The sequence below is a fragment of the Dendrobates tinctorius genome, unplaced genomic scaffold (genome assembly GCF_039654945.1).
Source record: "Dendrobates tinctorius isolate UK_male_01 unplaced genomic scaffold, ASM3965494v1 ptg000366l, whole genome shotgun sequence".
In the NCBI taxonomy this organism is placed as follows: domain Eukaryota; kingdom Metazoa; phylum Chordata; class Amphibia; order Anura; family Dendrobatidae; genus Dendrobates; species Dendrobates tinctorius.
Window position 1 is genome coordinate 1749904 of NW_027362032.1, and position 15571 is coordinate 1765474.

The window sequence follows — 15571 nt, forward strand, 5'->3', positions numbered from 1 at the left end:
CAGCAACTCTTGATTTTTGGAACCTGTCTTTGGAGTGCTCCGGGCCTGCCAGATAACAGCTGTTGCGATGTCGATGTCTGCTGTGGATGCTCCTCATCTGAGCTATTGGAAGCAGCACCCTCTTCCCCCAATGGATGCCAATCTGGGTCAACAACTGGGTCATCTATCACCTCCTTTTCAATGTCATGTGCACCTTCCTCTGTGTCACCGTGTATGGTGGTATAGTGTGCGGGAAGGGGCACCTGAGTCTCATCAGGGTCAGAATCTGGCTCTGTACACTGCGAGGACAATGTAGTGCTCTGAGTGAATGTACCAGCAGAATCATCCATCAGCGGCTGTGCATCAGTGCACTCCATGTCAGATTCATCTTGGCCTGGGTAATTCACCATTTGACTTGATAATCCAGGCATGGTATGTGAAAACAGCTCCATGGAGTAATCAGTAGTATGGCCTGCGTCATCCTTCAATCTTGGTTGGGGTGAAGGACACAAGGAAAGGTGTGTTTCATGAACATGAGCCTCCAATGACGACTCAGTGCTTTTACTTTTTACAACTGAAGAAGAGGAGGCGATAGAGCTGGAGGCTGAGTCAGCAATGTAAGACAAAACTTTTTCCTGATGCTCTGGCTTTAAAAGCGGTTTGCCAACTCCAAGAAAACTAAGCCTTCGAAGCCTTATGGAGCCAGACAATGACGCAGGCTCAACACCTGCATTTGGTCCTATTTTGCTCTTGCCACTACCATCAGATCCACCACCAACACCATCATTACCAGCTGCCAACCCCCGCCCAATTCCACGGCCTCTTCCACCAGCCTTCCTCATTTTTGGTAAAAATGTAGACAAAATCCAACAAACTATATAGTAATGTAAAACAAGGTACAAGGTGTCTATAGGACAGGGGAGATTTTGAATTTCTGCTCACACTAGTGGACACTGGACACTTTTGGATTGTGTGAGGCCCACTGAATATCTTAGCGCTATGTGACAGGCTCGATGGCACAGCTGTGACCAAAGTGACTAGAGGATAAGTGAGATTTTGAATTTCTGCAGACACTTGTGGACACTGGACACTTTTGGATTGTGTGAGGCCCACTGAATATCTGAGCGCTATGTGACAGGCTCGATGGCACAGCTGTGACCAAAGTGACTAGAAAATAAGTGAGATTTTGAATTTCTGCAGACACTTGTGGACACTGGACACTTTTGGATTGTGTGAGGCCCACTGAATATCTGAGCGCTATGTGACAGGCTCGATGGCACAGCTGTGACCAAAGTGACTAGAGGATAAGTGAGATTTTGAATTTCTGCAGACACTTGTGGACACTGGACACTTTTGGATTGTGTGAGGCCCACTGAATATCTGAGCGCTATGTGACAGGCTCGATGGCACAGCTGTGACCAAAGTGACTAGAGGATAAGTGAGATTTTGAATTTCTGCAGACACTTGTGGACACTGGACACTTTTGGATTGTGTGAGGCCCACTGAATATCTGAGCGCTATGTGACAGGCTCGATGGCACAGCTGTGACCAAAGTGACTAGAGGATAAGTGAGATTTTGAATTTCTGCAGACACTTGTGGACACTGGACACTTTTGGATTGTGTGAGGCCCACTGAATATCTGAGCGCTATGTGACAGGCTCGATGGCACAGCTGTGACCAAAGTGACTAGAGGATAAGTGAGATTTTGAATTTCTGCAGACACTTGTGGACACTGGACACTTTTGGATTGTGTGAGGCCCACTGAATATCTGAGCCCTATGTGACAGGCTCGATGGCACAGCTGTGACCAAAGTGACTAGAGGATAAGTGAGATTTTGAATTTCTGCAGACACTTGTGGACACTGGACACTTTTGGATTGTGTGAGGCCCACTGAATATCTGAGCGCTATGTGACAGGCTCGATGGCACAGCTGTGACCAAAGTGACTAGAGGATAAGTGAGATTTTGAATTTCTGCAGACACTTGTGGACACTGGACACTTTTGGATTGTGTGAGGCCCACTGAATATCTGAGCGCTATGTCACAGGCTCGATGGCACAGCTGTAACCAAAGTGACTAGAGGATAAGTGAGATTTTGAATTTCTGCAGACACTTGTGGACACTGGACACTTTTGGATTGTGTGAGGCCCACTGAATATCTGAGCGCTATGTGACAGGCTCGATGGCACAGCTGTGACCAAATGACCAGAGGATAAGTGAGATTTTGAATTTCTGCAGACACTTGTTGACACTGGACACTTTTGGATTGTGTGAGGCCCACTGAATATCTGAGTGCTATGTCACAGGCTCGATGGCACAGCTGTGACCAAAGTGACTAGAGGATAAGTGAGATTTTGAATTTCTGCAGACACTTGTGGACACTGGACACTTTTGGATTGTGTGAGGCCCACTGAATATCTGAGCGCTATGTCACAGGCTCGATGGCACAGCTGTGACCAAAGTGACTAGAGGATAAGTGAGATTTTGAATTTCTGCAGACACTTGTGGACACTGGACACTTTTGGATTGTGTGAGGCCCACTGAATATCTGAGCGCTATGTGACAGGCTCGATGGCACAGCTGTGACCAAATGACCAGAGGATAAGTGAGATTTTGAATTTCTGCAGACACTTGTTGACACTGGACACTTTTGGATTGTGTGAGGCCCACTGAATATCTGAGTGCTATGTCACAGGCTCGATGGCACAGCTGTGACCAAAGTGACTAGAGGATAAGTGAGATTTTGAATTTCTGCAGACACTTGTGGACACTGGACACTTTTGGATTGTGTGAGGCCCACTGAATATCTGAGCGCTATGTGACAGGCTCGATGGCACAGCTGTGACCAAAGTGACTAGAGGATAAGTGAGATTTTGAATTTCTGCAGACACTTGTGGACACTGGACACTTTTGGATTGTGTGAGGCCCACTGAATATCTGAGCGCTATGTCACAGGCTCGATGGCACAGCTGTGACCAAAGTGACTAGAGGATAAGTGAGATTTTGAATTTCTGCAGACACTGGACACTTTTGGATTGTGTGAGGCCCACTGAATATCTGAGTGCTATGTCACAGGCAGAAATTGGCTAGTGTATCACAAACTACAAGGTGTATGTAGAATTGGGCAGAGTAGGAATCTCCCTAGAGTACAGGTCTGTAAGAACGGAACATGTCCTCGACTTATTCTCACAGAGTGACACAGATAGCTTCACTGTGGCTGTGATAACAGCCGTTACACGGTACTGTGTGAGGAGCGTACACCGCTGTATGGTGTGAAAAAATGCACGCTCAGTACCTCAGCAGGACAAAAAAAAACAAATTGGGATTGCTTTTAAAAAAGCAGTTTGCAGCTCAGTACCTCAGCAGGACAAAAAAAAAAATTGGGATTGCTTTTAAAAAAGCAGTTTGCAGAGCAGTGGGTAAACAGCAACGCCAGCTGTCAGGAAGCCTTAGAAGGCAGCCCAACAACCAACACCACTGATACACCACAATATAGCCTCCCCTTGCACTGCACACACAGTGACTGGTGTGTTGTACAGGCACAATCGCTAGCAGCAGAAGCAGTTTTTTTTTCTTCCCTGCCTAACACTCTCCCTACAGAATCAGCAGCAACCTCTCCCTATACTGAGATCGGCAGAAGTAAGATGGCGGTCGGCGTGCACGCCCTTTTATACCCCCTGTGACGCCCACCAAAGCAAGCCAATCACTTGCATGCCCTTCTGAAAGATGGTGGTGACCCGTGCCTAGGTCATCACGTTGCCCACAGTGTCCGTGGATCCTGATTGGCTGAAAAAGAGCGCAAAACAAACTTTTGAAACGCGACTTTGGCACGCAAGTCGCCGACCTCGTGGCCGACCTCATCCTAGGGTCGGGTTTCGTTTCATGAAACCCGACTTTGCCCAAAGTCGGCGACTTTTGAAATTTTTCGACCCGTTTCGCTCAACTCTAATCCTAAATGTTGTTTGCGCACATTGCAAGACTCCGAAGTGAAAGCGGATATAACTGGATTGGTTTATGGAAACCTTGTTGCTTTTCAACAGCCTTTGAGCCACTAATAGTGTTTACAGATGATGGACCTGAGTGGGGACTTGTTTTTTGTGAGATGAGAATTGGTATTATTTTCACCTACATAACATTGATTGGTTTCTTTTTATTTGATATTTGGGAGGCAGAATGAACAAACAGTTGAACACCACACACTGCTGGTTCATCCAACAAGGTTTTCTATTAGACTGTGAACTGTCATTGTCTTGGTAAATAATTAAAGTTTTTTACATAGGTTGCCATTTTTATGTACAGTTTAAGTAGAAATGTTCAAAAATATAAAACTTAATATTTTATTAACATTTTTTTTTTTTTTTTTATCTTCGCAGATGACTGTAGCAGGAGATCAGAGGGACAGCTGACATCTTCAATTTTTAAATCTGATGATCTTGAGATCCTACAAGATACAACTGAAGTGATTGCTATTACTCCAGATATATCATCATCCATTCACAGCAAAGATCTGTCATCTGATCCTATGAAACAGGTCCCATCTTCTGATTCATTACTGACTATTAAGGAAAATCAAAGTCACAAAAGAGGCATTAAAAAACAAACTGCTCCTAAAGGAAAGAAGACATTTTCATGTTCAGAATGTGGGAAATGTTTTAACAAGAAATCAGATTATGTTAAGCACCAGAGAACTCACACAGTGGAGAAGCCTTTTTCCTGTTCAGAATGTGGGAAATCTTTTGCACAGAAATCACAATTGGTTACCCACAAGAGAACTCACACAGGGGAGAAGGCTTTTTCATGTTCAGAATGTGGGAAATGTTTTAACAATAAATCACATTGTGTTAAGCACCAGAGAACTCACACAGGGGAGAAACTATATTCATGTTCAGAATGTGGGAAATGTTTTGTACATAAATCACATTTTGTTATCCACCAAATAACTCACACAGGAGAGAAGCCTTTTTCATGTTCAGAATGTGGGAAATGCTTTAACAATAAATCAAATTTTGTTAAGCACCAGAGAACTCACACAGGGGAGAAGCCATTTTCATGTTCAGAATGTGGGAAACATTTTAACCAGAAAGCGCTTCTTCATCGCCATCAGAGCAGTCACACAGATGAGAAGCCTTTTTTATTTTCTTAATGTGGGAAATATTTTACTTGGAAATCAACTGTTAATAAACATCAGAGACATAACAAAGGGGAGAAGACTTTTTATGTTCATAATGTTGGAATAGTTTTAACCAAAATTAAATCTTCTTAAATGGGTTGTCTCTTGTCATTCCTCATGTTTGCTGACAAAAGGATAAATATAAACCTTATTAATTCCAAATGTAAAACTATACCCATAATTCACCCCCTGAAGGTTAGTCAGTAGGTGACTAATAGAAAAAACATGTACCCCACATCTCAGTATATAGGGTGAGGTGATGTATACACACTCACTCTCCAAGCCTTTCATTTCTACGGGTTTCATCGTCCTCACCAAAGGCGTCATCAGGAGACTAATTAATATTGATCTATATTCAAGCGAGACTAGACAAAAAAAACTAAAATTATGTATCATGTTATCCGAAACAAAACTAGCCACATATATGCAGATCCCAGACTTCAAACTATATACTTCATACAGTTTTTACATCACGAGGGACACGGATCTATAATTCTATAGGAAACAATCTAGGGGTGACAGTGAGTGGTGTCAGGAAACAAAACAATGCATGTGAAAAGAGCCAAATGTGACACCACCAAGTGGCCAGTGAAAGTGCAACGGATAAGAAAAGAGAATAAAAAGTGATATGGTAAAGTTATAACGATAAAAGCAGCTTAAGAAACAGTGATGGATAATAAAATATATGGAAAAGTGTTTGTTGTGAAGTGTATACACTCATAGAAATGTTTTCTTTGAAATATAAATAAATCAGTATTAGGATGTGTAAAAAAAGAGAAATATGTTATTTTGAGAAAATGTAATGAACAATAAGTTAAGTGAATAATCATGAATGAAATTGTTATTAAAAAATATAATTAAATCCCAGAACCTGACACTTCCCAGGATATATGGGCTTATATTGGAATCCCAATTAACCAACTGGAAAGTTAAAAATAAAGGATACAAAAAAACAAGCCCAAAACACCTCATAACCCACAATGTAAGGTCAGAAAAATACAGAAAAAATATAAGTTTATATTCACACTGCAATATCAGTCACATGTGATCTGTGTCTCCCAGAAGAAAAGTCATCATAGTGTCATTCCCAGTAATAACCGTATAGAGGAGTAAATGAATGTGGAGAGACCGTTCATTGTTAGAATAGTGGGTAGACACAGATGGTATCCAATGTTCCTGACTGTCCGGATGTAATGCTAAGTAGATATGATTTTACGGAACATTCTAGTATCTCCCATTGCTACTCTACTGATGAGAAAATCTACCTGTCAGCTGAAAACCCCCCTTACTCACAGCTCTGTGTCTGCATTAGTAATAGGACACCAGACATTTCCTGTTGCAAGCAGCTGTCTCTCTCTCTCTTCCCCCCTCCCTGCACAGCCAGGAAAGGAAGTCTTTGTTTAAACCATACGGGGCAAGCTTATGAATGAGAGATATTAAAATAAGCCTAGCGCAGGCTCCGGTCACAACAGAAAAATGAAACAGACATTTCTGTGATCTGCGCGGACCCGGCTTCGCTACGGTGGCTCTTGCGAAGTTCTAGCACTCTCATAAACGGAGATATGGATTACTCCCAAATGTTGTGTCCTAACTACTGCATGTTTGGTTTTGTTTTATTGTATTCGATAAATGGGGAAAAACGATGCCATCTGCGTGTTTATGTGAGCTTGCCTCATCGAGATATAGTTAGTATAAATTTTACAGTTAGATTGTAACTTAGAGAAAGGGGGGCCAAACGTCTCCAGCAACCCCTTCTGTGATGTCACACAGCAGACGCCATAAGGCATGCCAGTAAACAAACCAGTCAGTTAAGCTGGAGTTTTCATGCTGAAAGGACCCACCAGATGTTGGGAGATGTCTGGCTGGCTGCCTGCCCATCTCCCAGCCACATGATTTGCCTAAAGATAATTGAGCAACTGTAAGTTTTAATTTCTGCTTTTCATCCCTGTTATTTTATATTTGCAATGTACATATCTAATGTTTCAACTTTGTAACAACTTTTTATCTATGTAATCACTGCCCGCCTTTGGGGAATAAATCATAAAATTATCAGTCTGTCTTCATGCTCTAAGAAACGAACACGTGCCTTTAGATAATTATGCTACCGAATTGGGTTGGCTTCGAACCCCTCTATTAAGTCTATAACTTAAGCAGAGAAACCAGGGGCTGGTGGTGGCGTGGTGTGTTTGGTTGGTTGGGCTAGCTGGCAGTACGCAAGGGTCTTATATGCTGATTGGGTGACTGAGGCCAGAGCACTGATAATCCCCTTACTGCAGCAGTCTAATCGCCTGTGCACAACAAGCAGCCAGTCCGGCGACTATTTATCCTAGGTGTAGTTCCCTGACTGACCTGAGAATAAGGGGGGCGCCGGAGAGCTGCAAGTTCCAAAGTGGAACTGAGAAAGTGGGATATACATAAATCCCCGCAGTTCTTGGAAGGTTGTTAGCAGTGTTGGGGCATCCAAAATAACCCCCCTGCGATAAATTGTTAGGGCAAGACTAGCTTGCTGTATTTTTGTCACATGGTGCCAGTGGTGGGTTAACTAAGATAAGCCCCCACTGTGCCTGTGATAGCCATGTGTCGACAGTGCGTCGCATTCCCCCGTCCGTGACATATCGGTGTCAGCAGTGGGATCGTGACATATTGGTGGCAGCGGTGATATCGTGACACCGGATGTCTAGAGGATCTTCACCATAGGAGAGTAAAGTGCAGATAGGCTATCTTGTGACTGTTGTTTTATGAGGAAACCTTTTAAATAAAAGGGAAATGAAAAACAAATAAGACACATGGAAATCAGATAAAACTGTTTTATTTAAAAAAGAGTGTAGAGAACAAATTCTACCAAACCCCCTATAGGAAAGGGGAGATGCTGAGAACTTCATTTACACCATTGGGATATAAGGTAATTGCCAGATCCATTTAGTTTCTAATTGTGACCAGTAGTGATGGGCGAACCCCCCCCCCCCCCCCCCCCCGATGATCGGGATCGCTGGGTTCGCCCGAGATTTTTTGTAAAGTTCAAGCTCGGGGCCGGAGATGACGCGAACTTGCGTCCAAACCCAGAGCTTGGACTTTACAGATATGGGGTGGGGGGGCTGTAAAAGCATAAAATTAATAATAAACATTATAATTATACTTACTAGTCCAGTGACGCGTCCTCCCGCCTTGTCTCCCGGCTGCATCTACTTCCGGGGCCGCTCATTAACTTCCGGCTTATTCACTCCACTGCTCGGAAATTTTCAGCCAGTGTCAGTGGCGTTCGTGTGGTGACGTCAGGGTTCACCCCAGTTAATGCGCGGCCCCAGAAGCAGATGCGGCCAGGAGACAGCAGGATTGGAGGATGCGACCCAGGACAGGTAAGTATAATATTTATTATTAATTTTATGCTATTACAGGCTTTGGACCCCAACTGTAACACAGGTATCCCATGGAAACCCATGTTCAGAACTTTGTGACCGAGCACTATGTGTTCGGTACGGGTCCAGAACTTTACAGTTTGGGTTCGCCCATCCCTAGTGACCAGATCTTTTTCCATTCGCCACCCCTTTTGGTAACCAGGACCCTATTGATGCCAGAGACACGTAGTAAGCTGGAATCACAGTTATGTTTTGTCTTGAAATGTCTCGGCAAGGGTTTTATTTGAGTCATGTCTTCAATCTTTTTAGAATTGTTGATGCTCAAGACATGTTCACTTAGGCTGGGTCACACTGCGTTATGGCAATCCGTTTAACGTATTGCGTTACACCGAGGCATAACACAGTGTAACGCAATCTGTTAACGCTGCCATTAACCCCCATTATTGGGCGCATCGCCAACTCATGCCATAATCAGCATGCGCTAGCGATGTGCCATTATTCTGTGATGGACCCTCGGACACGTGCTGCAGCATCTGAGCTTCCGTCACCGTTAGCGCATATGAAGCATCTGCACTAGCGGTATAGCATAACGCGATCGCGTTATGCTATAGTGTTAACGCAGCCCATCAACGCTATGCGTTGAACGGACTGCTTTAGCGCAGTAAGAAGCTGACCTTATTCGGTCTCTAGGTTTTCTAAGGTGTCACAGGCACTGCCTAGGGAGCGCTATCAGGGGGCACATGAATGAGCGCGGGGAGTGCAGGCAGAAGGCATGCAGCACACAAGGACCTGAGGCTAGGGCAGCAAGCACAGGACCCAGCACTAAGCGATCACGTGACCAGGGGGAAGAGACACCACACGTGAGTGCAGGGAAAGAAACTGAGCATGCAGAGCACAGGACAAAGACAGTAAACCTGGTCAAAGAGAGCCGAGGGTCAAAAGCCAGATGAGCGCGCAGTACCTAGCGACAAGACAAAGAGTAAACGGAGACAAGCCAAGGGGATCAGATAAACAGGAGAGACAGAGAAGTACAAAGCAGAATACAGAGGCAAAAGTCAGGGGACAAAGGCATACCTTTACGATGAGTCACCTGGGTCAGCGACCACAAACAAGGTATACAGAAGTATCACCGACACTAAATCCAGGAACTGCCAAGATTAAATAGCCGCCCCAAAACCAAAGAGAGGCAGACTAAAATTAACCCTGACCTGACCAGGATGGAGGCGGAACCATCCTGTCCAGAGTCATGACACGTGAGTCCTATATATTAGCTTGCAAGGACAAGTGGCAAAGTAAATGACAAACTCTGTGTCACATGTTCTGTGATGGATAATGTTGTACTTGACACTTCCATTTCTCAAGCTAAATGTCAATCTCACCTCCATATTTGGGCAAGCTATACATTAACGACAAGGAGAAAAAATCACCATTTATTACCCTTCGTGCCAAAGTAGTTAGGTGTCTTGGCTAAGTTACTTGTGACACATAAGAACCAGCTGTGTGCTGAATGTATTACAAAGATCCTAAAGAAGGAGCAGACCTCATTCATGGCTGACATGAGGTCTATAATTAGGGAAGACGCGCTAAGCACAGTTTCCAGTCCAGTTCCCCCTCAGACAGTACAGGTCATGTCCCATCATAAGAGAGAAAGGTGGGAAATGGAAGTATCATCAGAGAAAGATGAAGGTTCTTATGATCGGTACCAATATCTGGAGGGTGGAGAGGAAATGCCTCAGGTTCTCCCAGAGGAAAGGAATAAAGATTATTTTTCATCCGACGATACAGAACGAGTACAATGAAAACTGAGGAAGCACAAATGGCTCACTCAATACAGGATGAAATGTTTAGGGGCTGTGAACCCAGAGAAACAGAGTCTTTCCAGCTAACAAACACATAAGAGCCATGATAATGGAAGAGTGGGAAGATGAAAAAATAGCTAAAAAGAGACCCTCCTACTACTTACAACAATTTTAATACTTTAAAAAGGGGGGCTTATCATATCAGAGGTACAGTGAGGAGAAGTTATCTAGCCATATTACGGCCTATCACTCAGCCCGCCTTGCCGCCGAGGTTGGCACCCTAAGATTGCGATATGGCGGCCCCACTCACTGCCGGTTTACACTCAATGACCTAAATACACCCTACATATATAGTGGTACGGAAAGTATTCAGACCCCTTTACATTTTTCACTCTTTGTTTCATTGCAGCCATTTGGCAATTTCAAAAAATTTCATAATTTTCTCATTAATGTACACTCTGCACCTCATCTTGACTGAAATGTAGAAATTTTTATTAATGTATTAAAAAAGAAAAACTGAACTATCACATGGTCATAAGTATTCAGACCCTTTGCTCAGACACTCATATGTAAGTTTCATGCTGTCCATTTCCCTGTGATCCTCCTTGAGATGGTTCTACTCCTTCATTGGGATCCAGCTGTGTCTTTTTAACTTTGTTTTTATTGAAAAAAAATCTTTCCTACATATATCCATGCAGATAATGTTTGAGGCATATGTAATGAAACCTCATTAGAGATCGCATCGGTACACAGAACAATAGATCAAGACAAACCTGAAAAACCGGGGATGGGAAAAAAGGGAGAAGGAAGCGGGGGGCATGTCAAAAACAAGCATAATGTTTACCCATCAGACACCCAGCACATGTGTCTAATCTTAAGTTCAGGACCCACTGACACTAAAGTACACCCCAAACACCCCGAAGTGTCTCTCTGCAGCGGTTCACCCAGAGACATCAATGGACAGGTGTCTCCCCCAGTAGTAGTTGCTCCTGGTACCAGACTGTTGGCTGAAAACAGATCTTAATATTGCTGTGGATGCGTTTTGGGAGCAGAGAGATGAAGCTTTCCCAAGTTTTGAAAAAGGCCTGCACCCTTCCCTCTTTATGTAAAGAGGCCTCAACCCAGTCCATTTGAAGCAAGAGCGACAGCTTCTCTAGAAAGATATTGAAAGGAGGGGCATGGTCGTGGATCCATGTCTGTAAAATGGCCTTAGTCCTGGCAGCCGCCACCAAATGCAGTAGTTTATGGGCCCCTGGAGAACAGGTGTAATTATCTGGTTTTAGGTATCCAAATATGGCCCATAAGGGTTCATCAGGAACAAAGTTTGTCAGATGTGTGGCAGTGTATTGCCGTACTCTTTCCCAAAATAGTCTAATGACCGGGCATGCCCACAAGCAATGAAACAGGTTGGCTTCTAGGGAATGGCATGTAAAACATTTAGAAGTTGTGTACAACCCCATTCTATGACCTTTTCGCAGAGTCAGGTAAGAGCCGTGACAGATTTTCAATCTCATTTCTAGGAAACGGGCTGAGGGGAGGAATTTGTAGGCTGGGTCTAGAGCTTTCAGAATAGTGTCACAGGACATGCTGGGGTCTTCAGTCTGCCATTTTGTTACTGGAAATTGGAATTGTGCATAATCCAGAGCTATATGGATGAATTTGTAATTAGTGGCTATTTGGACAGATGGAGAATTATATTTCGTGAGCCATCTAAGCACGGATGGTCTCCATTCATATTCAGAAAGATGTGCTAATACTTTTGTTCCATAGCTTTTACCTTGCAAGTATTGGAAGGGAGGGAATATGGCAGTGGGATATTTACATTTCAACTCCTCTATTGAGTAAATCCGTCGTTCCTCGGGGTGGACTAAGTGCTTAATAGATGTTATACCTTGGGAGTACCACTGGTAGAAGACAGGGTGAGAGTGCCCGTCCTGAAAGTGGGGGTTACCAATAAGTGGAAGAAGAAGAGACATCCAGGCAAAGAGCTGGAAATGTCAACGTAGTTTCCGCCATACCCTCCATGTGGACATTAAAAGTGGGTTAGCTCTCACGAGTGTAAGATATGATGTCTTTCATGCTCCCCTTCCCTCTGATTGTCTTCCAGTTCTAAATGTTTACAGACGTGTTTTATGATAATTGCCTGCGATACTGCTACATGTATAACTATGTATTACTGCTCATTGCTTATGGTATTGCCACTTGAATGTGTTACCATTGTATAGAAAACTGTATATATTGACTTGCATTCCTGTATTATAATGCTTACATATTATGTGTTCTTTGTATATGTACAGTCAGGGATAGGTAGTGTATCCTTCTTGGGATATTAGAGAAGGACACTCTTACTATATAGTTTCCCCTATAGACCAGGTAGTTGTAATTATGTTGCGGACCACTAGAGGGGGTATACTAGTGGGGCCTGATAGGAGGTTCTTAGAGGGTTATTTGTAGGAGGGGCTGCTGAGAGTTAAGGTTAGTGATGAAGAGTGGTTTAGTCAGATGGGGCCAGGGTGCCCAAGTGTCCACATGGGCTATAGGGCCGGACAGCTCGGCAGTCACATAAAATTAAGTCGTTATTGTCCACGTTACCCACGGCCACTGCATGCCTAAGCAGTGGGTCAGAATCGGAAAAGGAAGATGTGGCATTTTACCGCCTGGGCCAATGCTTTTAGGGCATAAGTTGGCTGGACTAAGGAGATGAAAGGAGTTGGAGCTTCGACAAGATCAGTACAGACGGGCCGGATGCTTCACTAGGGGCCACCAAACATAGTGATTGATGAATTCATGTCTGGGGTGAAACAGGCTGAAGGAAATGTCATTATAGTGAGGTCAGGCCTGGAAGGAACTGGGAAGCAGTCTAGTACGGTCCAGTCCGGGCGTTTACTGCACAGAAGTGACAACAAGCAAAGGAAAGATCAGGAAGCAAGAAAATGTTATGATGTACCAACTGTGAATGTAACGTGCAAAATTCTAAGTAGAGAAAGTGTTAAAGTTGTCTCGGACTGTGTCTCCATTGATGGGGGTCGCCTAGAAGAGAGACTGCTATGGCCTGGGAAGTGCCTGGGTGAACCTGAATCTGGAGATGCAGGTATGCCGAGAATAGTATTGTTTCATGTAGGGAAAGGACTGGACACAGCTGTCACCGGAATACAGGTCACGACTACAGTCCTGTCCCTCCCTTATACTTCAGTCAGCAATTCCGTATAAGGGAGATGTAGAAGGGTAGGGAGAGCCAGTGCCGGGGTAAGACCGCTCCAGGTCATATTGGGCATAATAAGACATTCCTCTCAGCCAGTCCACCACCACCCGGTACAGGGATGCTAAGGTATAGTGTCAAATGTCAGGGAAATTTATCCCCCCGTTTCACCGCAATCATTGGAGTATTTTGAAGGCTATACGGGGCATTTTTCCCTCCCAGATGAATGAGCGATACAGATAGTTAATTGGGATAGTATGGAAGAGGTAGAGGAGACGTGGGAATTCCGTCATCTAAATTAAGTTGGCTCTGCCTAGATATGACAAGTTAAAATCTTTCCATTTCACTAAGGTAGATTCTAAGTTTTTAAGATATGTATCAATATTAGTTTTCTATAATTTAGCTGGGTGTTTTGTCACCTGTATTCCCAAGCATTTCAGTGAGCCATTAGTAAATTGACACGGGAACCTTAATGCCCGCAAAGGTTTGAAAGGTTTGAAATGCGAATATTTGCCACGCTGCTGCATCCCTGATTAAATCCTGTCTTAGCCTCACATAGGAGGCCATGTAGCAGCATCTGCAGTCAGTTCGCCAGGATCCTCACCAAGAGTTTATAGTCGTGGTTGAGGAGAGCTGCTCCATAAAGGCTGATGGCCCCATAAGATGCTCCATAGAATAATATGCCCCATATGCTGCTCCATAAAGGTTGATGGCCCCAATAGATGCTCCATAGAATATTATGCCCCATATGCTGCTCCATATGCTGCTCCATAAAGGTTGATGGCCCCATAAGATGCTCTATAGATATATATGCCCCATATAATGCTGCATAAATGTTGATGGCCCCATAAGATGCTCCATAGATATATATATGCACCATATGCTGCTGTGATTTAAAAAAAAATGACATACTCACCTCTCGCCGCTGTTGGCCAGGTGACGGTGTCATGAGCAGGTGCGGATACTGACACGCTATGGGGGCCAGGTGCCAGTGTCGCCGCTTGCTCAGGGCCCCGACACCTGTGATATTCACCTGTCCCTGTTTCACCTCCACGCGCCACTTAATCTTGCTGTACCACGTGACAGCTGAACACAGGAAGATCTGCGGCACCGGAAACCATCTGAGAAGCAGGGAAGTGCAGAGACCGTGCCAGGAAGGGGTGAGTATGATCTGACAGCTGCCGACTCCTGTGCTCCCCCTCCAACGCCTACCTCCTGAGACAATGACTCGAGAATAAGCTGAGAGGAGCACTTTCAGCCTAAAAAATGGGTTGAAAATCTCAGCTTATACACGAGTATATACGGTAAAGAAATTTAACTCACGACCTGATTTGACATTTTCATGAAAAAAATCACTGATAATATAAATTCATTGGAAGACAATATAATCAAGACTAAAATGTCATGGTGTGTTTTGGGTAGGTGGTGAAGGAGTTAACTCTGAGAGCCTCTCTGTGGATCTGGGGAGGGTTTTTATAGCTTCAGGGGAGAGCCATCCCCTGTCACTTATACTCCTATGTGAGTGTGCCCGACCCTGCTTTGTCCGTGCGTCACTCATTGTCAATCATTGTCCGTCTGCCTGGTATTCTGACCCTGCTCTGTTATGGTTTATGTCTCTGGTTTGCTGACTCTGTACCTGCTTTGCCTGTGCTGTGTATGACCCTTGGCTTTGTCTGACCTCCCTCCTGAATATCCCTCCTGTACCTCGCTTGCCCGTACTGTGTATGACCTTCGTTTTGACTGACTCTGAGTTTTTGGATAATGTCCTGCCATCTCTGAAATCAGGATGCTAAGCCCCGCCCCCTTGCAGTCACATGACCATAGGTCCTGTGAATGCTTGCAAACTTCAGCATCCACAGGTCCTGTGCATCTGTACTTTCCAGCTGTACCTGACCCCGGGCCCCCTACAGTGTGGGTGAGTCCCTGCTCAGCGGAGGCTGCATGCCGGCGCTGTCAGGATCCTGACATAAAAAATCTACGTTTTCCAGAGACACTATGAACTATAAAAACAACAAAGTATATAGTTGGAATAAATCTTCTTTTCATGGTTCCTCTAAAAAATCCATC

The 15571-nt window shown here is 44.2% G+C and overlaps 2 protein-coding genes across 3 annotated transcripts in view; one reads left to right on the forward strand and one right to left on the reverse strand.

Annotated features, from left to right (window-relative positions):
- Positions 1-5249, forward strand: part of LOC141075656 (oocyte zinc finger protein XlCOF8.4-like) — a 140725-nt gene extending 135476 nt beyond the window's left edge. For both annotated transcript variants that reach the window (XM_073562766.1, XM_073562765.1), the window contains exon 7: positions 4354-5249. In XM_073562766.1, coding sequence (XP_073418867.1) covers positions 4354-5123 — 770 coding nt within the window. In that variant the 3' untranslated portion in view covers positions 5124-5249. The remainder of the gene's footprint in view (positions 1-4353) is intronic.
- LOC141075657 (uncharacterized) overlaps positions 1-15571 on the reverse strand; it is a 206735-nt gene that overhangs the window by 166246 nt on the left and 24918 nt on the right. The gene's annotated exons all lie outside the window — the stretch shown is intronic.